Below are 2,388 nucleotides of genomic sequence, written 5' to 3' on the forward strand. Positions count from 1 at the left end.
CTGCTGTGCAGTTTTGAAGGTGGGTGGATGCAGGGACTCTGCAGAACAAAAATGGCTACAAAGGTTTGCAAATGAGAATCCACTTGACAGACGGTGAGAATATCTTCTCAATGGAGACTTCAGCATCTAACATGGGAAGGGCCTAACCAGATACTCTACATCACAAGGAATCTGCCACAGGTGAATAAAAACTGCGACCAGTCCTCCTCCTTGAAGAATGCCTTTCATGCTTGTTCAGCGACTCCTCTGGATGAGCTCAGCAGCCGGGGACATCAGAGCCCACCTGGAAAGCTAACAAGAGGTGAGTCCAATGGCAGCTTGTCTCCGCCGTCGATATTAGACATTTATGACTCCATGCTGTGTTCTCTGCCTCGGCAGAACTTGGTCCCACGATGCACCTCACCTCACTCACTTCCGGTTTGGGGAGGGGGGCTGCACTCACTGGAAGATTTTTCGTGGTAACACCTGCGTTGCCATCTAATTCTGTCGCTATCTCTCGACTCCCATTTGCAAACCTGACCAAGAGCCTGAGGATCCTGGACGCATCTTCCTCCCAACCACTATCATGAAAACCGTTCTTTCTTCTCCTTGAATTGCTGCTTCTTACTGTGGTGTCACTTCCCTCTTTTACAGTATTCTTCACACACACACACCACACACACACACACACACACACACACACACACACACACCGAGCTACTGAGTCACCTCCCTCTTTTACAGTATTTGTCACATACATGCGCGCACACACATGCACACACACACAGCTACTGAGTCGATTTAGGGTTGCTCATATGTATATGTGTTTAGGGCTGACTTCCTGGGATTCGATAACCCTAATCTCAGACCTGGAGAAGTCTGAAAGACGGAGAACCTGTTGTTTATAGAGCTCCATCTAGCATGTGAGACCTTGTGAAATTCTCCCATGCATGTTGCCATGTCAACTGGTGTTATCATTTTGCAGGTCTTGTTTAGGCGACTCTGTTACTGAGATCTCATAGCTGCAGGGTCCCAGTAATGTGGGGGAGACTGTATCTCACAGCTGGTGTCCGGGTACTTTCAATCGTTCTGGCCCCTCCTTAGATGAAGGGGTCGCTTTGTGGATGAACCAGCTGGGGTTGGGTCCCCGTGGCCACTGGTTCTCTGCATTTTGAGCAGTTGTGGATATCTGTGAATTGTCTTCATGTGCTGTAAAAAGGAGTATCTTTGAGGAGGAGAGCTATACTTATCTGTTGTTATAAGAATAAGTATCTAGACTACAGTTAGAAGTTACACTGTCTTAGGAAAAAGGCGGGATCTGATTCTCCTTTTTAATCATTAAATCCTTGGTACTTAATGGAGGCGATGCTGAGGGAATGGACTGATGTGATTTGCCTCGTTTCTAAGCCAACGTGTAATAAACACCACGGACAATTTCAAGGTGACTTAGTGGCTCGGCATCACTGGAACTCCACGGATGGTGTTTGCATCCCGACACAGACATGTTCACTTGTTGCTTTTCATCTCTGCTCCTACATATTCACAGTCTCTCTCTCTCTCTCTCCCTTGTCCTAAGCTATGTAGCAAGTTTGAGGTCATCATAAGCTACATGGTGCTGTCTAAGAAAAAAGCGTGCAGACAGAGAACACAGCTCACAGGGTCAATAAGGGTGTTAAAGAGCAGATGAGATGGTGGCTCAGCGGCTGTAGGCACTTTAAACCAAGCCTGCTGATTTGAGTCTGTTCCCCCAGAACCCACACGGTGGAAGGAGAGAAGTGATTCTTCCAGGCTGGCCTCTGACCCCCACTGTACGCCATGGAACATTCAAGAGCACAGACTTACACACACGTAAATAAATAGATCTAATGAAAAGATTAAAAGCATGGACGGTTTGGAGAGCTCTTAGCGTGAACACAGCCCTACTCAGGGCTCCAGCAATGTTTAAAAAGATGTGTTTTCACAAAGATTTCCACTCTGTGACTAAAATACCAGAGCAGAGCGAACAGAGAGGAATGAACACGAGTAAGTCATTTCGCTGTCTCCCCGCCCGGCTATAGTCTGTCCATGCTGCCGGTAGATCTTCAGTGCGCTGAATTCTTTAAAACCAAGCGCATGGAGCGAGACAGAAAGGGAGGGGGGAGCAGGCAAGCTGCAAACTTGGATCCTATTTGAAGAAACAACCCTAACGGGTCTGCACCAGTTCACAGAGCATCAGCCCAGACTCCCAAGAGAGTCCAGCGTGCCTTGCTGGGCCTGGGTCTCCACTGGAACTCCCAGTTAAGCGCAGGGTGGGAGCAGGATGCTTCTTTGCCCTCTGGGCTGAGCTTTGACTGGCAGGATAGGGCGGGAGTTGCTGAGGCTGATTTCCTGGTCTTTCCACTCACAATGTTCAGTGATTATGCAGTTTTT

The 2,388-nt window shown here is 48.2% G+C and overlaps 1 protein-coding gene across 1 annotated transcript in view; it reads right to left on the minus strand.

Moving 5' to 3' along the window:
• LOC101993835 (neurexin-1-like) overlaps positions 1–2,388 on the minus strand; it is a 17,283-nt gene that overhangs the window by 6,588 nt on the left and 8,307 nt on the right. Inside the window, 1 exon segment of the mRNA XM_013351343.1 lies at positions 1,041–1,188. Within this exon segment, the coding sequence (XP_013206797.1) occupies positions 1,041–1,188 (148 nt within the window).

The sequence above is a fragment of the Microtus ochrogaster genome, linkage group LG3 (genome assembly GCF_000317375.1).
Source record: "Microtus ochrogaster isolate Prairie Vole_2 linkage group LG3, MicOch1.0, whole genome shotgun sequence".
Lineage (NCBI taxonomy): Eukaryota > Metazoa > Chordata > Mammalia > Rodentia > Cricetidae > Microtus > Microtus ochrogaster.